Source organism: Cryptotermes secundus, unplaced genomic scaffold (assembly GCF_002891405.2).
Source record: "Cryptotermes secundus unplaced genomic scaffold, Csec_1.0 scaffold572, whole genome shotgun sequence".
Taxonomy (NCBI): Eukaryota; Metazoa; Arthropoda; class Insecta; order Blattodea; family Kalotermitidae; genus Cryptotermes; species Cryptotermes secundus.
In genome coordinates, this window is record NW_019725849.1 from 640788 (window position 1) to 657112 (window position 16325).

Below are 16325 nucleotides of genomic sequence, written 5' to 3' on the forward strand. Positions count from 1 at the left end.
TTCAGCCTCCAGCTGATGTGCAACTTCAGCTGACACTCTTCAATGTGAACACAGCGGTATACCACAATTGTTAGGATGCCCCAACAGTGTTAGTTACACATTAGATATAACATGTTATTTGAGGCTGCCCCACATCTCAAGCCTTCAAAATTTTCTTAAAATGGACCCTGCTCACAGTCTGATAGATGGCTTCAGGTGTTTTCCAGGAAAATACTGTCTTCATCATCAGGATTGTTAGTACGTTTCTGCAATAAAATATAATTCACACACATACAAATCATTAATATTACTGCCTGAGGTGACTCAATCAAAGAACCAATATTATTTCATAACAGAAAAGGCACAATAGATCACTGTGGTGGCGGTGCAAGGGCCAAGAAGGCCCACCCCTTATACATTCATTCATAACAGAAACAGAAATGTCACTGCTGGCAATCAAACACTTGTAATCTTGAACAAGCAGCTGAGCTCCTGATGGTGAATCAACCAGTGTATGAACTTACCACTCACTTCCACCTACAGTTATGGTCTGGCTACTGAAACTGCAAAGAGCAGTTTCCCAGTATGATCAGCTACAGAGCCAATCAGTGCGCTCTACCACCCACACAACTGTTTCCACATTCTTTCTGCCATTTTAGAGGTGGGTCCCAATGGGCAATGTAGAGGAAACCAGTGAGGGAACAAGTTCAGAAGCAACATACTTTATATAACATGCTGATACACAACTACTATTCTAATGACAAACATATACCATACTTACACAGTACTGAGGACATAAAAAATAAATTGGGGATTTTTAAAGCACTGTACTGTAGCTGTAGCAACACCACTACAATACACTTTCACTGCAAGAGAGTGTTTCATGCACTACTCACTGGTGTTACCTGTATTTAATGGAGCTACTCCAAATATTGAACATGTTCATGACTTCCATCAGCCCCAGTGTTAGCTCATTCCCCACATGCATAACAATTTCCTGACCATCAAGACAAGTTTCAGCAGCAATGTACTAAGTTTGCATAGCAGCAAAGTGATTACACCTTAGTTTCCAGTCATCTCTGCTGACTGAAGTAAATTTCTCATCTACAAGCTCAATAATGTCTACATTCTGAGTGTCACGTTTTTATCAGCAACACAGTTTTATAATGACTGCCCAAATTAATTTGATCCGATCCAGTCCTGGGTGATAATGTGGTGGCTCCAAGACTAATTGACCATGTTTAGCCAGAATTGCCAGAGATGCAATTCATGGGCTTATGGGTTTTTATTAGTGCATATAAATACGGCTTAAACATGCCTTCTGTATGTTGAAATCAATGTATCGGATGGTACAGTTTTCATTTCTTTCACTATTCTAACAGACTTCTTCAGTACTCCTTGTTGCCTCTGCTACTCTTTTCTGAATTTTCTGCATCAGCTTTCCTTTTCATAAATTTATATCCATTGGCCACTACCCTGTGTCTGGCCATGAATAACTCTGCCTTGCAGTTTACTTTGAATAGGTGGTATCCTAAAAACAACTTTCTTTTCTCTGCATCAGCATTACAACTCAGCACTGTAAATGATACAACCTTGTATGTCCACAGCTGCAGCATAACCAACCGAAGTACCCCTTTACTAAGTGGTATCAGAATGTGAACTCGCCAGAAACTTGCACATCCAGGCACAATAAATGGAACTGTACTTGGGGGGAATAGGGATAACTTCATAAATGTATGTAAATCCATAAATATTTCAAAATTCAAGAACTGTATTATGTTTAATTCTACAACAGTAGTTTCAACTGGATACTGGCACAGAAAATGTAAACCTAGCACAGCCAATTAGTATCTGCAGGCTGCATGTTCATGTAGCCTTGAACAGAAACCAACATAATGCTTAGTACCAACCAAAATCATGTCTAAATGTTTGATGTAGGCTCCACTGATTGTTTAACCTAACACTACTTTTGACATCACATAACAGCATGATATTACTTATCACTGAATGACACAATACAATGAATACTCATATTTCAAGACAAACCATGCAGTCAGGGCATATTCATATGGCACTGTGTGGAGGCAAGAGTTATCTTCACCTGCACAGAAAGCCCCTGGTAACCACTGAACAGGGTGTACCCCATTGGCTGTCACTTCATTGACTGAGCTGTTTTGGCTCTGCAATTTAGGCTACTACAACACTATGATACAAAGCAAAAACATCTACAAATGAAAGAAAAAAAGTGGGTTTTATCTGCCAGGCAGAGCTGTTGTTTGATGTGTTTGATACAAACTTACGCAACGCTGAGGTATGACCATGTAAAGTAAATTAAGACTAACTGTGCAAACAGCAGGCATGGTCTATTTATGATACTTCCCTAAAATAGCACTTGAAGGGCCAAGGAATGTTACAGGCAGGAAGGTAAAACCATCACAAAGCAAAGAAGCACATATGTGACATGTTACCTCTTAAGTTAAGAATTCCTGTGAAGTGCCACCTGTTAAGACCACACAGGCATTTACCTCTTAAGTTATGAATGTATGATGTTTTAGCTCTCTAGTTAAGAACACATACATAACATGTTTGCTCTCAGGTTAGGAACACTAGCTCTCCAGTTAAGAACACATGCAACATGTTACCTCTTGAGTTATGAACACATGTTTTACCTCTCCAGTCAAGAACACACACATGTTTGCTTGTCCTGTTAAGAAGACATGCATCATTCTACCTCAAAAGTTAATCTGCTCAGCAGAATGAAATGTATGACTTGTACCTGGCCAGAGAGGTATAGACACCATGGTGCTGTCATTAACAGGCACCTAAATCTGCCAGGTCATACTTCTGTCAGTCCCTCTTGGATATGACAACAACCTTTCATGGTCATACCATCGATGTGTTGCGAAACAAACCTCTACTCAGGACAGCGCACACATGTTGCAAACTGTTTCACAATGGAATGTACTGTCTTGGTACAGCAGGCAACTTCCTGCGTACAAAATAAATTACACTAATATTAACAGCAATACAGAACTGAATGGATGCACCACTATCAGTCATAAAATCACAATTTTTGCATGTAGAAGACAACATACGTTTTGGTTTGTTTCTTAACCACTTGCATCTGTTTTTACATAGTACACTGCATGGTTCAGCAATTGTTGGATATGAAGTATTCTCCTTTCTTGCTGAAAAATCCAAAGTTATTCCAACAGACTGAACATACAGGTCTTGAACAGTGTCCTATGCGAAGCAGAGACAAAGCAGTTTGCTGGCTGTTGGATGGAGATACAAAGTCCATGGCCTCCTAGATAAACACATGACATTCCTGGCTGCTTTTCTGAGGTTACATAAAATGTTGTGTATAGGAGAACAGAGCATAAGTAGACTGCAGCTACAGTTTGGCTAGACATCCATCAAATGTGGAAATTCACTAACATGACTATGAGAGTTATACTGCAATTTAACATTTTATTCATACAAATTTGTCTTGCCTTCATGAACATAGGCTCTTGAAGCTGAGAATGAACTCTGTGAGCACTATATTTAGGCTAGCATGTTTGGATATCACAACAAAATGGTCTTTCTTTAATTTTCACTTTGTCATAACTGAAACTCAGGTGTTCTCAAACTTTGATACCATAACCCCCTAAAATATATAATTAGGTAACCAATCCACAGAAAGTGCAATTTGGCACTTTGATGCAGGTCCCTATTGGGCTGTACAGTGACAGGAGGAACCTAAATAGCTTTACAGCCTCACTACATCTACAGCAAGTGTAAAATGTTGCTGTATAGTTATGAACAAATTGGCTGCAACTATATTTTTCTGAAAGCACCTATACTAAACCTTAATAACTTGTCAAAACTGTGGTTGAATACAAATATATTTCAAATAGTTGCTGAGAACATGGAAATCCCTTCTGAGTAGGCCATGATCCACAATCTGAGGAACCATGCCACAGAATATAAAGGAGGCAAATGGTCAGCTTTACCTCTGGGGAAACATATCAGGTGTCCATTGGATAGGAAGCTGTGAGGACCTCATATGCCTCTGTAGCACTGAAACGTAATTTTATTCTTTCTGACCCCATATAATACAGTACTCATTATATTAAAAAAAAACACTGACATGAATGGAAGTTTGATATTCTACTGATTCAGTTTATTATCCCTAAAACTGGACAGAAGAAAGATGCAGCAGATTTGGTTCACCATCTTGAGAACAACAGAGTGTACGATCTCAGTTATTAACAATGCTATTATTACATTCATTTCCTGAAATGTGACACTGCCATAGCTCAAGAGGTTAGTTGCTGGCTTCCGACTGCGGCAGCCCAGGTTTGATCCCGGGTCTGGTCAAGTGGGATTTGTGGTGGACAAAGTGGTGCTGGGGCAGGTTTTCTCCGAGTACTTTGGTTTCCCCTGCCAATCTTCATTCCACCAATTGCTACACAATCACCCTCACCTATCATCTGGGGCTGGCACAAAAGGCCAGAAGTGGCCGCAGTACAAGGGACTTAGTCCCACCCCACTAGCATTAAAAAGAAAGTTAGACTTCGAACTACTAGTATAACCTTTGCTGTCCAGGAATAGGGGGTTTAATTTCCCTACTACTACTACAGGAATGACAGCCATATTTTAATGGAGGGGAGTTAACATCACTCTTATATTAATACTTAAAAACATGATCCAAGACTTGCAGATAAATGCTGGATATTAACTTGGGAGTACTGGTATTTGTACTGAAAGAAATGCAACACTAGACTGTCTAAGCTTGCACATACATGTGCATTCCATAAGACACATGTAGATTTCTGAATCCAACCAACAGCCAGTTGTACCAAAAGACACATACAGGGAAGCAAAGAAGAAAGGATAAACTGACTGAAGGGGAAAGAAATTAACTAAGCCTGCCTTATAATCTCTTGTAACCATGTTATCACAGTCAATGTCACAGGCAGCAAAGGCCAGAATTTTTATTCTAACAGGATGTGAGGTTTGAGGTTCTCACAACAGTGACTGGGATCTAACACTATGCAGCCTGGTAGATACTGACCAATATTTTCGAGGAACTTGCTGACTCCATCTTCAGGGTAGAATATGGAGGCACCAGGTTCTCCAAATCATTGGTAAATATTTACCAGTGTACACTATGTCACATCCCAGAAGACAGTATCTTCAGAACCTGCTAAGTCTGGAAGACAACATAGTCTATCCAGCCTCCTACTAAATGCCATTAACACAGCTTTCTGCAAAGACAAAGCTGGCCATTAACTTTCCCCTAGAGACAGACGTATGTATTTCACATCAACACAGGCTCGAGAAGTTATGAACAGAAGGGTGAGAGTGACACAGCAGCAGGTACATAACGGTAACTACGCCATGGAGTACACCATCACGTTGATGTGACGCCCTTCCTTGCAACCAGTAGGTTCAGCACAGGGTGTTTCTTAATGTAGTCCACTGCCTTTTTATGAGTCACCATTGTGAAATCATAACCATTACACTGCAACAACATGAATAAGATGCTCAAGTGTGGCTGTTCAATGATGTTACTTCCAATGCACAGACTATACAGGGACTGACAAAGCAATGTCTTACCTGTAATATTTTGTCATGCATTCGAAGTCCTGACTTCGCTGCAGGACTTGCATCATGCACCTCTGTTACATATATGCCCTGCAAACATATAACTTTATCAGGGCTATGGCCTCTACTGAGAAACACCAGAACCCAGTGATTCATCAGCATCATTATAATATGAAAACTTGTGAGCCAATTGTGTTCCTGTCTCAAGGCACTTGAATGACCAAGTTTATTTTGTAGATTTTTCAATGATGCCATATGAGATACAAAGGTTTAGAATTTACACCGAACTGGGCAAGAAACAGTTTTAGCATTCACCCAGTGAGACTGAAACAAATCACCAAGTACCTAAGTCTGGTGCCTACAGAATACTAGTCATGTATGGTATTAAGGCATCAGATATTTCAATGGTTAAACTGCAGAAAGATGCCACATTATCGGCATCTACAGGAAGGCCCAGCCTCACCACTGCATGGGATATGTGCATATAAGATAACTCCGTGTTTATCACTGCCATAACATGTTGCTATAGAGACAAAGATGCTTCTAAAACTAACTCTTTTAGTTCAATGTTTCCCAAACACTTAACCAGAAGTTCCCTTTTATGAGGTCCCCAATTGACATAGAATGTGATTTAATTATTACCTGGTTTTGACATACTGTATCATTTAATCAATTTGATATAAATTCATTCATGTTATTATTATTTAAGATTTAAATTAATTCAGCATCTTTATTATCAGGCCATTTTTCAGAAGCTCCCAGAAAAGGTTCACTGCCCCATGGGGGGCTGCAGCTCCCACTTTGAGAAACTCTGAATTTGTTCAAACCTGCTTTTATCAGGCGCAGGCTTCACTGGTTGAAACCTCATTTAATGTTCCTCAATTTAAATTAAATTTAAATTATTCTTCCTTCCATTTCAGTTCAGTGCTCAAGTTTTCTGTCCCATGGAGAAAATGTGAAATGGGTATCATTTGGTGTGTCATGACGTGCACAGAAGCAGAGGTATTCTCCCATCAGGGCACACTATATTATTATCTTCTGGTAGGAGGAAAAAGGGGCAGGAGAATGGGCATAACAACATACTCAAAAATGCCATTCCCTTCTCAGTTCATGGAGATTTACAATATGTGTCTCAAAAGACTGATAGAAAAGAACCAACATTTTTCTTTGGGTACATTCTAACAATACACTACAAAACATCAACCTATAAATTCTATTTTACACTGTTACTAACAATGGTGCTGAAACACAGGCCTCTACAAGGAAAAACAAAAGCAAAATGCAAGCAATGTGTATGGAACTTTCCAGAAATACTGAGAGAAAAATGAGGAGACAGAATCGCAAATTAAATCTTTTGAGAAGGGGCGTTAAAAACTTTGTTAACAGAGTTCAAAGACAAACAATTGCAATGGTTTGGCCTTGTAATAAGAATTGGATAGTTCAAGAATACTTAGAAAGTCATCAGAATTAGAATTTAAAAGAAAGAAACCTGTAGGACAAACCCAAAGAAGATGGTTCAGTGAGGTGCCAGATGACATCACTAACAGAGGAAGGCGCTGGCAAAAATTGAAAAAGGATTGTGGGAAGAAAGAAGAGATTGGTTCTGACTATGTGATGGTATGATGATGAGTGTTGATTTGGCTTTGTACAAAATGAGTAACACTTCAGCTGACACTTTTAAGTTGTTACTAAAATATTATAAAAGAGCCTGTTATAACAAAATCAATACCGAAGAAAGCAGTCTTCTGGGATGTGGCACCGTGTAGATGTGTTAACCGACCAGTCTGCTTGTACCAGTTCTCACGGTCTCTTTGCTTGTGGATTTCTTATTTTTCCATCTACCCTGAAGATGGAGGCGATACGTTCCTCCGAAACGTCGGTTAACACATCTACACAGTGCCACATCCCAGAAGACTGCTTTCTTCATAGTCACCGCTGTGAAAACCTCAAATCTTACAAAATCAATACCATCTGTGATTACTGTTCACGATGATGAAGTAAAGACTGCATCTGGCCAATGACGTGTGTTGCTTCTATAGAAGTTAACCCTACTTCATGTATACTATCAGTATTTCTTAAGATCTTGTGATTAATATTTGTGCAAAATGGGCAACTGTAATCATGTTATACACTGACATTAAAGTCAGAAGTTGTTCAGTATGCACAAGAAAACAGAAACAAAGTTGTGGGGTGGGGGGAGAATTTATGCATGTTAAAGAAAGTAAAATGATGGCTGAGTAAAAAAGAAAAATCTGGAAGGAATATCTGAAAAAACAAAAAGTGCTCTTCATGGAAAAGTGCAAGTATCCACAAGTGGAGGATGAGCTATACCAATATATTACAAATACATGGAAAAACAGATCTGCAATATTGATGGAGATGCTGCAGTTCAAAGGCTGCGGGTTAGCAAAGGAACAAATATGTCCATTAATAAGTCTGAAGTAAGTTATGAATTGGCGAGGCATTTTATGGCCAGGCTCCACCTCACCATAAGGTGTTAAATTATGATAGTTCAAAAAGACTACTGGAAGCATACGAGCAAAAGCTTCTCAGATTCCAGGAATATGTGCTGAAGCTGACAGAGTAGCATGAATACCAGTCAGGCCAAAGAGAATGCTGACCTACACCCTGGTAATTTTTTTAACATGCCATAATCCACAACAGTAAACTCTGCTGGTGAATGAATGTGCCGATTAGAACTATAGGAGCTCAGAAACAAAGCAGCACCATAATGCTGACTGTCACACATGACATGGTTGCCTCCTTATGTGTATTTGAATGGAAGATGATGGCAAAGGTGCAGTTCCCTCAGGGAATTACAGTAAGGGTCCAAGAAAATGGTTGGATGACCGAAGATCTAGCTAAAGACTGGGCTAAATCTGTAGGGTTTCAATGACCTGTACAATGTTAAACTAGCAATCCATGTCAGTTTTATACAGCTTCCAGAGCCATACCACAGAAAGTGTGAAGTGCCAACAGTGATGAAATATCATCTGGTATTCATACCAGGCGACATGACCAGGATGTTTGCCCATTTGCAGCACACATTTCATGCAGTGAATGGGTGCAGAAAACATATAGCATGATGCCAACAGCTTTCCTTCAAAGGCCACTCTGATGCAAATGTGCTAGTGGGTTCTTGAAGCCTGGCAACATATTTTGCAAAAAGCATTAAAGTTACTGGCAATGAATTAACAACACCACGTCACGGAGAATCAGTGAGGTTCATTGCAACATCTTCTATTTCTCTTGAACACTAACAGTTTCTACTGAGGGGATCCCACATATGTAAAATACCGGCATCTCGGGCTCAATCATCCATAGCATAATGGCTTCCTTTTTTTCTTCAGAGGATCTACCTTTTCTGAAACGAAGGAATGCACATAATATTCCACATATAAGCTGCACACCAATTTTGGATTGTAATTTTTGTCAAAAAAAAGTGGGGCTTATACTTGCACCAATATGATAAACCAGAAATTGCTCGGTATACTGATCATGAGACATACATTGTCCGTGTACCCCTGGGGACTTTTCCTGTAGTCTTGGTCTATCCCACCACCAATCTTGAAGCCACACTTCAAGACCTCCCTGCCCTCTGGATCCAGCCCTGGCTCCTTATGCAGCGTGATAGGAATCTGCAAGCAGAGAACAGTTCACTCACATGCAGCATCCCCTTCAGCACGTGTGTGACAGTGGCATCAGAGTGTCAAACTAGCATCACAAAACTTACTTAAAAAATGTGTGTCAGTCTGTTTACAAGTGACCTGGCAAGATCTGTTCAGGTTATACAAAGAAAGCAAGACATTCTGGGCAGAACTAACAGCCTGCTTTCCTTTTGGAATTGGGGGGGGGGATACAGAGACACGGAGAGCAAGGTGATTTCATAAACATCCTTTTATTTTTCCAAAATAAGGAAGTAGGCTAAAAACATTAATCATAAAATAAAAAGTTGTCCCTGTGCTTAACTCACCGAGCACTATGCCATGAAAGCGTATGGGGGAGTGGATGTATAGATCCTTGTATTCTTGACATCAGCACTAGTTTGAGGTGAGTGGTCAGCTTCACATCCCGGCCACTTTACCCCAGGGGAAAGAGTCCCTGGTACCCACTGGATAGGAGGCAAGGTGGGCCCCAGAACCAGTCTGGACAACATGGAGAAGAGAAAATTCTTCACCCTATCAGGACTCAAACTCTGGCCCCTTGGCTGTCCACCCCGTTGCTAGTTGCTATACCAACTGTGCTATCCCAGCTCCAATTATAAAGCTTCATGAGGAAATATGACATAAGAGGTCCCAGTGAGCCAGAACAATATGAAGATTACACCAATGCTCTGACAGAAGTAGATTATGTATTGTGTAACTAGTAAGCAATGAGACCACCATGAACAACTGTATGTAGTGTGCAAGTCTGATTTTGTAACAAATGTGTCAGGATAATTCTGTATGGGCTGCACACATATCACATCTGGGCCAGATCTTTAACCCAACTAGCATCACATCAACGGATAGCAAAACACAAACCCAACTGCTCACTGCCATCTAGTGTCCAGGTCTACGATGAGCTGGGGCTTAACTTCCATGCACTGTATGCACATTCATGGTGATACAAAAGCAACCTGGTAAGCCAGACTATGTTATTTTGGTGCATAAATATGGTGGCTTGGGTGGTTCAAGCTCATGGTTTGAAGAATACAGCATCCACTTGCTGATTTTGTAAACTAGTGAACAGCAATCCATAATACATACTCATTTTTGTCCAGATAGCAAACCAAATGTCCAATTTTTTGTGTTAACATGCTGGCAACCCTTTCAGATTTTTTCTTGTACATCAACCACAGAATGGAACATTATGAAAAATGAAAACGGTTTGAATGAGCAGTTTATGGTAGTTCAGAAAGTTAATGCGACTGACGTACAGACACTATCACTGCTGTCTGCTTTCATGGGGACTTGACTTCACAGATATCATTAAAAAGAATAAGTTTATAAAGTAAAAAATATATTGAAAAAAACTTCCAGTCTCAAAATGTATTGTCATATGTTAATAGTGCTACTTTTAAATAATCTGGTAATGAAAGTTTTGTACTTACATACAGTTACAAACAGGGTGCTTTTTTAAAGACTCTGGCGTGTCAAAGGTTTAATCTGGTAAGCAGAACTTGGCACAATTGTTCAAGCCTCATTTGTGCTCCCATTCCACAACAATAATATGTAACACAGGATTAAATCAGTTCTACTATTTACTTCAGGATTCTGTAATAATTTGAATACTGTGCCATGTCTGTTCAACTGTCAAATAAAACTAATGTTAATGACTACTGACTGACTTCCGTGAGCCAATATTTCAAATGCAGGGTCATTTCTGAAGCCACTACATGTTTCAAACAGGCACAGAGGAATGGGAAACACATTAATAATATTCCAAAATATTCAGTTTTCTAAGGTCTTTGTAAACAGTTATTATTACACTGGACACTGTCCACTGTATGAAGTATACTGATACAAATGACATCTCAGGAGTTGGATATTTAGTAAACAGAATTTGGCAAAATCCCCTGGAAGTCACCCCTTAACCCTACACTGAGCTATACCAATGGACCTGTGGAATTACATAGCTTTTCGTGTGATTATACAACCATGTTTGCACAACACAAAACCCCCAAGCTTAAGGATTACTTTTCTGCTATAAATCCTCATAGATAATTCCGAAGCACATACCATACAACTTGTAATTACAAGTGTAAACAAAGTACCAACCGCCTGTTCTCAAATTCTTGCAAATCGTCTGGTAAATATAACAGAAGTGTTTCTTCATGCAAAACTTACACACGACTGAAACTTTAATCATTAACAACAAAAGGCTTACGAAATTTCATCCTCTTCAAATATAAAAACTGTAACTGCGAAATTTAATTTCTAGGAACCTGTGGTTATCTGGGTTATTTCCTGCTGTGAGATGACCTCAGACCAGTACCCGCCCAATGAGTCACTACTTAATCACATTACAAACATGCACGTAAAGCAACATCATGATTCAATTATACACATTCTCAGCGTTCTCAGCTCTGCGCCTTGCTTTCAATTTGCATACGTTGCATACGTCGCTGATACAAATCGGTCCAATCAGGTTTCGGGCGGGGGAGCGTAAACAAACGGTCAAACCCACAAAATACAATCGTACAGTCACTTTGAGTTACTTACGCTAAGGCATTCCATCGCCGTCCCTGCCTGGTGCTGAAATGCCATTTTGGCACACATCTCATAGCCTATTTTAAGTTGCCTGTTAATATCAAAAACTGCAGAAGAAAACTAATATTCACCCACTTACACCGCTTACACCTATCACACTTTTCACCCTCAAGCTTTTCAGATAACCTGCCAACTCTCGCAAAGTACTATCGATTATCGGGGCTTGCTCTACATGGAAGAATCCTTCTATCAATAATCTTTGACAGTGTGTGACAACTGTGATAGGGAGAGAAGAAACTCGACTAGCGACATCTGATATCCGTACAGCAAAGTTACTTGAGTTAATGAAAACGCTAATAGTTCCAGATAGGGAGCAGACATTACGCATCGCTCAACTGAACCACTGACAATACAATGGATTGACATCTTGCAAGATTTTGGGTTTTCGCGGCGACTATGAAGAAAGCCGTCATCTGGGATGTGGCGCCGTGTAGAAATTGTGTTACCCGACGTTTCGGAGGAACGTAGTCTTCTATCCTGAAGATGGAGGCGATACATTCATCCGAAACGTCGGTTAACACAATTTCTACACGGCACCACATCCCAGATGACGGCTTTCTTCGACTGACATCTTGTTTCACACACAGTACATCTCTTTAAGGTATAATGTAGACTTTACGTTCTTTATGACACTGTATATTGCCTTTTGGAATGCTGACATGTTAGTCACAAGTCAACAGAACTTCAAATGTCACTTATGTACCTACGTAAGGAATTTCTTCTAATCCATCATAATTAAAGTTTTCTAAGATAACGTTTTGTTTTCAAATACTTAATGTTATCTTAGTGTAAAAAGTTCCAAATACGAGTAACATCAGATAAAAGTTGCATATCTTAAACCCTACTGCCTTACAGAGTACATGAGGTAACAGCAGCTTTAGAAATGAACAACACTTTGACACATGCCTGTGTTGTATTTCCTTTATCTTTCAGAAACTGGAATAATCTCTAAAAAAAAATTATTTAATTTTTTCTATCACAGCGTGTTACAATTTTACACAAATGCGGGAAATATGCAANTCTTAGTGTAAAAAGGTTCCAAATACGAGTAACATCAGATAAAAGTTGCATATCTTAAACCCTACTGCCTTACAGAGTACATGAGGTAACAGCAGCTTTAGAAATGAACAACACTTTGACACATGCCTGTGTTGTATTTCCTTTATCTTTCAGAAACTGGAATAATCTCTAAAAAAAAATTATTTAATTTTTTCTATCACAGCGTGTTACAATTTTACACAAATGCGGGAAATATGCAAATGAAACACTAGACTTAATCTATATTTCATATAAAATTTCCAGAACTTTTCCACACATTACCTATACTAATCCCTGTGCTTAGGCATCATGTTACATAAATGTGTAGGGGGCAGACAGAGTTGCCAAATGTTGCCAATTTTTGTGCTATTTACTGGATGCAATTTCACATCAGACTTGAATAAGAACCTGGTTATAGAAGAAGCATCACAAGAGGTGTGCACATGATTCGTTTTCAGTGTTTATCAAGATGGACTCCACCAAAAAGTGTGTTGTGGGATGACTTATGAGCATTTTGATATAACTCCTCGGAAGAAAACACACAACTGCAGTTGACAGAAAGATGTCAGTAAATGTGTGTTTCCAGTACAATGCTGTAGGAATTATGACTGGAAGATTATTAATCCTTTGCAAGTTAAAAATATAAAACTCTACTGAAAAAAAATTACTGTACTGAAATAATAATAATGCTATTTCTTCAAGTAAGTTAACACTCATACTGAAATATGAACTTAGCAATTTGGTTGATGTGAAATCACCTGGCAGTAATAAAATCCGGATCTCCAATGCAAGGCCAGTCCCTGTCAACCGAGCTCTTCTAGATCCAAGTCTAGCAGGAAATTTATGATACAAAATTTCAAATTACACTTTGATATATAATGAAACACACATTTACATTTTCTTTGAGGAGCACTTCATCTGAACATAGAGGAAAACTTTAGCTGGAAGAAACATAATACTGAGGTTATATAAGTTTCAGATCATTGAAATTGAATGTTAAATAAGGGAACAACACTGAATTGACAAAAGACATTAAATGGGGGTTCCAAAACACTGACATTTTATTTAAATGTTGCACAAACCACTCTGCATTGACAGCACATTATTGCAGGAGATTTCTGTGACTGTAACGTTATGAGGAGGAATACTAAATCTTGCACCACATGTCTATATATAACTCTAATATAAATAAATACAAATTAATTAAAATATACTTGATTGAATGGTTCTGATAATGACCACAACTGTGATGAACACTGCTGGCAGTTTGAGGAACATGGTACAGGTTGCAGTCACCATCTGATAATACTTCTGAGATTGGTCACACCAGTATTTGTAACACTTACGGACTGCCACAATGTTTCTATTGGTCCAATGCAACATAAAACTGGAACAACAGGCTGTAATCTGGTCAGGCAAATGCTAGGATAGCACCCTCAAATGGACCATCATTCAACTTACAGCAAAACAGTGGGGCATTAAACACAATGGCTGCCACACACCTTTGTCCAATAAAATTTGTACTTCAGCACCAAAAATATCATGCACTTGGACATACAAGTATACCAGGCCTATCAGTTGAGAGTAAAGAGAAGTATGGCAAGAAGTAGAAGGGCAGTGGTTGCAGCTGCACTGTGAAAAAGAGGGTGGCTCCACTTCTGTTTTATTAACCCACGCAAAACCTATAACCCTCATCTCAGTACACTCAACAAATTTCACCGTGCATTCTACTAAAAACACCCAGATCTAAAAATACAGAAATGATTTATGTTAGCATTCATTGGTAGAGCACAGACAAAAATCTGTTTAAACTTCCATATTCCAGTCACTGACAAGGTTGTAATATTTCTATACATGGTTCCTGATTAATATAAAAAATAAATGATTACTGAAATAAATGGGTATAACTTGCATAAATTATTTATACTGCATGAATATATTACACACAGAACAAATTTAAATATGAGAGTCATGACAGTCTTTAAATGCTTAACAATGAAAAAAAAAACTAGAAGCAGACAGGACTGAACTTCAGACCTCTGCATTAGGAGTCTGTAACATTATCCCCTCATTTACTGGGCCTCTAACATGGCAATTTTTATCATAAAAAAAAATAAAAGGTAAAGCTATCCCTGTAAGAGGCCATGAAAGCTCATAGGGCTGTGAGATGTCAAGGCTCCCACATATTCTAGACAATCTGCTCACAGATGGTGGTGAGGATATCAGCCATATGCGCCACCTGCCCTTTACCCCCAGGAAGATTTCTGCTACTCATTTCTGTTAGAGGCTGTTAGAGGGCCATAGTGCGGCTGGAAGGATTAGGTAAATTGAAAAAAATCCAGTGACATTGGAAATTGAACCCGCAACCTTCCAACTTGTAGCACAGTGCCTCAACCAACTATGCTACCGCGTGCCCCACTTTTATCATATCAAAATGGAAATTTTAAAGTCCATTCTTCAGGAACTGAGGCCCAATGGATACTGCGAGGGACATTTCCATGGGTTCCATTTTCACTGAAATCCCTGAACCAATCCAATGCTCTGTCCTCAGTTTCGTAATTGGTTTGGAATGCAGGGACAGGGATAATGAAGAAAGAGGCAATAAGCATGACAATACAAAAATCAAGAAGAAACATCCACTGCTATGTTATGACATGGAAAACATGCGATGGCAATTTTACATGAGCATTCACTGCTACACAACAGTCGGTAACCACTATGTGATCACAGCAACAGTTATGCAGCACAATACACAAGAGAGAACAAAACCCACTAACTCAAACACATATGCGCATCAAGAGCACTTACTGTAAACAACTAATGGACATAGAAGAGCTGTTGGAAGCAGTGTTTTCCATGAGATCCACCCTGAGGCTATATACCAGGAACACAAACTGATAGTAACATAAGTGTGAAGGCAGGTTTGAATACCTCTACTGTAGCCATGTGAGTCATGGGTGACAAAAACTGGGGATATAACTGGGCCACTATGTTCTTGTAGAATATAAAATATAAATACAAGGACCTGGCCCTATAAGCTGAGGGGTTCGTGAATCTCAGACAGTAAAAATGGTCTAAGTCCTCTGGGACTCAGACCCAAGAATGACTGGGCTGGCGAAGGCCAGCAACAATTGTAAACTACCGACTCATCCTTTTGTCAGAGAGGGCACCCCACATCAACAAACCTGCAAATGTCTGACAGTAATAATAGTCTTGACTTGGGCCCAAGATGGGTACTTGACATAAAGACAGATTGGTCAACTGCCTGTTGGTCATAACATAACTTTGACTTTGACCTCACTTAGTTTGAAGACAGAGAGTCTTCAGTCAGCACTAGCCAGTGGAGCGAGACCAGGAGTCATGGCCATGAAGAGCTATGAGAGAGTTGGCAGCAGGTAAGGATGTAAATGTGAAGGCGGGAAATCAGGAGTCACTACCAAGCAATGACTGGTGAAGACAATGAAG

At 39.3% G+C, this 16325-nt stretch overlaps 1 protein-coding gene and 1 long non-coding RNA gene across 2 annotated transcripts; both read right to left on the minus strand.

Annotated features, from left to right (window-relative positions):
* Positions 1-1057: 1057 nt before the first annotated feature.
* On the minus strand, positions 1058-4346 carry LOC117282257. The gene is made up of 2 exons (XR_004512945.1): positions 2505-4346; positions 1058-2447 (listed from the first exon to the last, which is right to left on the minus strand). It is a non-coding gene; the product is annotated as an uncharacterized LOC117282257 (long non-coding RNA).
* A 109-nt stretch (positions 4347-4455) lies between these two features.
* Positions 4456-11984, minus strand: LOC111863780 (tax1-binding protein 3 homolog). The gene is made up of 4 exons (XM_023850454.2): positions 11775-11984; positions 9081-9209; positions 5584-5661; positions 4456-5488 (listed from the first exon to the last, which is right to left on the minus strand). Exons 1-4 carry the CDS (start codon positions 11829-11831, stop codon positions 5378-5380), a joined length of 375 nt encoding a protein of 124 aa, XP_023706222.1. The 5' UTR covers positions 11832-11984; the 3' UTR covers positions 4456-5377.
* Positions 11985-16325: the final 4341 nt, after the last annotated feature.